At 42.9% G+C, this 1785-nt stretch overlaps 1 protein-coding gene across 1 annotated transcript in view; it reads left to right on the top strand.

Moving 5' to 3' along the window:
- Nucleotides 1-1154: 1154 nt before the first annotated feature.
- Nucleotides 1155-1785, top strand: part of C1QL4 (complement C1q like 4) — a 62676-nt gene continuing 62045 nt past the window's right edge. Inside the window, exon 1 of the mRNA XM_083169104.1 lies at nt 1155-1785. This exon is cut by the window's right edge and continues 518 nt beyond it. Coding sequence (XP_083025230.1) covers nt 1740-1785 — 46 coding nt within the window. The 5' untranslated portion in view covers nt 1155-1739.

Genomic DNA, 1785 nt, shown 5'->3' with positions numbered 1-1785 from the left:
CTTCATTGGAGTTGTGTAAACCATCACACGGATGACAATGATGCGATGAAATGATGTCTTAATTTATAATATAAATAATTCAAACGAGCTAAATATTGCACATTACAACTTGTGTAGATAATAAGTGTAACTTGGTGTGGCCTATGCCATGTGTACGAATTGCCTCTAGTAGTGGGCAAACAAAACACAATGCTAGCTGTTGGGTTGAGCTGCACTTACCACTAGGAACATCTGCTAAATACACAATGTTACACACTTACATAGATGTCTCCTTGTGGTCAACTTTGTGATTCAGGCAAAACTCTTACACAATATTCATTGGTGAACAAGATCAGGTTATTTCATTGTAGATCATAATATATAATACATGTACAGTATATATAATAATACTTTTGACTTCCGTAGTATTTAATGGCAACAATACACATATGAAGTGTGACAAATCCAGACTAGGTTAGAGTATATAAGTATTGACTTTATAATTGAGGACAGAGGAATCAGCCTTCTCACATGCAGGTGATCACTATACGGTTCTGTGTCTGTAGCTGCTTTCTTGGTGTGCTCACTGTAAATATGCACAAATATATGTCAGACTGGAATATTCATACCGATAACAGTTTCTGTGGGGAAATAAATGAGGGACCTATGACCTTCTGTATGCAGCCCTGGAAGACACATCTGTCCGGAGCAGCCTTTTTAATTGATTAATTGTTGATTGGGCTGGAATGAGATGGGGTTTATGATCTTTTGCTGCACCCCTAGGTGATTCCTGCTGGATTTGTCAGCTCTTAATCAATCTCTACGGGAGAGAGAGACAGGGAGACACAAGGAAAGTACTTAATTGCGCTGGGATGATACCAGCCCAGCATATAAAACACATCCTTAAACATTACTGCAGACTCGCTGGCTGCTAATTCTCAATAAACAGGTGTACAAGACGCAGTGAAATAAAGGTTCCTGTTATTTACACCTTATATATACTAAACCGTACTATAAAAGAACACATCCGGGAAGGATCTACTGTAGGTGATATTTGCAAGTTGTAGACATTCAGTTCAGACTTTGCTTGTAACATGGCATAAAGATAATACAGCCCCTCCTCCGTGCCCTGAAAGGTACCCTGTCTGTGCCAATCTGTTTTTTTCTCATGTAAATGAGGAGAGAGCTGGTTTGCAAAGGATGCGATGGGATCAGACAGTGTGCCTGCAGGCAGCTGAGCTCTCAGCTTCTCCTCCTCCTCATGGCACCAGAGGTCGCTCTGATTTTCTTAAAGACAGTTCACACATCTTTTGCCTCCCCAGACCTCCCTTATCGCTTGCATCTAAGCAGAGTTTCACAGGAGCTAGGAGGTGATGCACACATCATGCCCATATGAACTGGCATGAATAAGGAAGCCCTGGAGCAATACAGCAGCCATCCAGGCTCCAGAAGGATACTCAACCAGACAGGAATAAGTTCCCACTTCATCCATGCCAAGCAGGAAGACATTAAACTCTACTAAGTGACAAAGGATCCAGCCAAGGACTACCTGTTAGGTGGCCAACAGGTGGCACTTCACAGCAGCTCTCTCTGCGCTTGGTGCTTGGCGTAGGAGGGTGTTTTTTTTCTTTTTTCCCCTCTGGGTTTGTCTTTAAGAAGTTTTCACCATTACTTCCAAAAGTGAAGAAGATTTCCTAGCCCTGGCAGCGTCCAGGCTGAGCCGCAGGAAGAGGGTGATTGGTGCGGCCATAGGGGTGGCAATGGTACTTATTCTGCTGATAGCCATACCCTTGCTCGTCAGCAGCT

Source organism: Crinia signifera, chromosome 2 (assembly GCF_055691185.1).
Source record: "Crinia signifera chromosome 2, ASM5569118v1, whole genome shotgun sequence".
Taxonomy (NCBI): Eukaryota; Metazoa; Chordata; class Amphibia; order Anura; family Myobatrachidae; genus Crinia; species Crinia signifera.
Note: the sequence above shows the minus strand (reverse complement) of the source record. Positions and strands in the feature narration are given on the sequence as shown.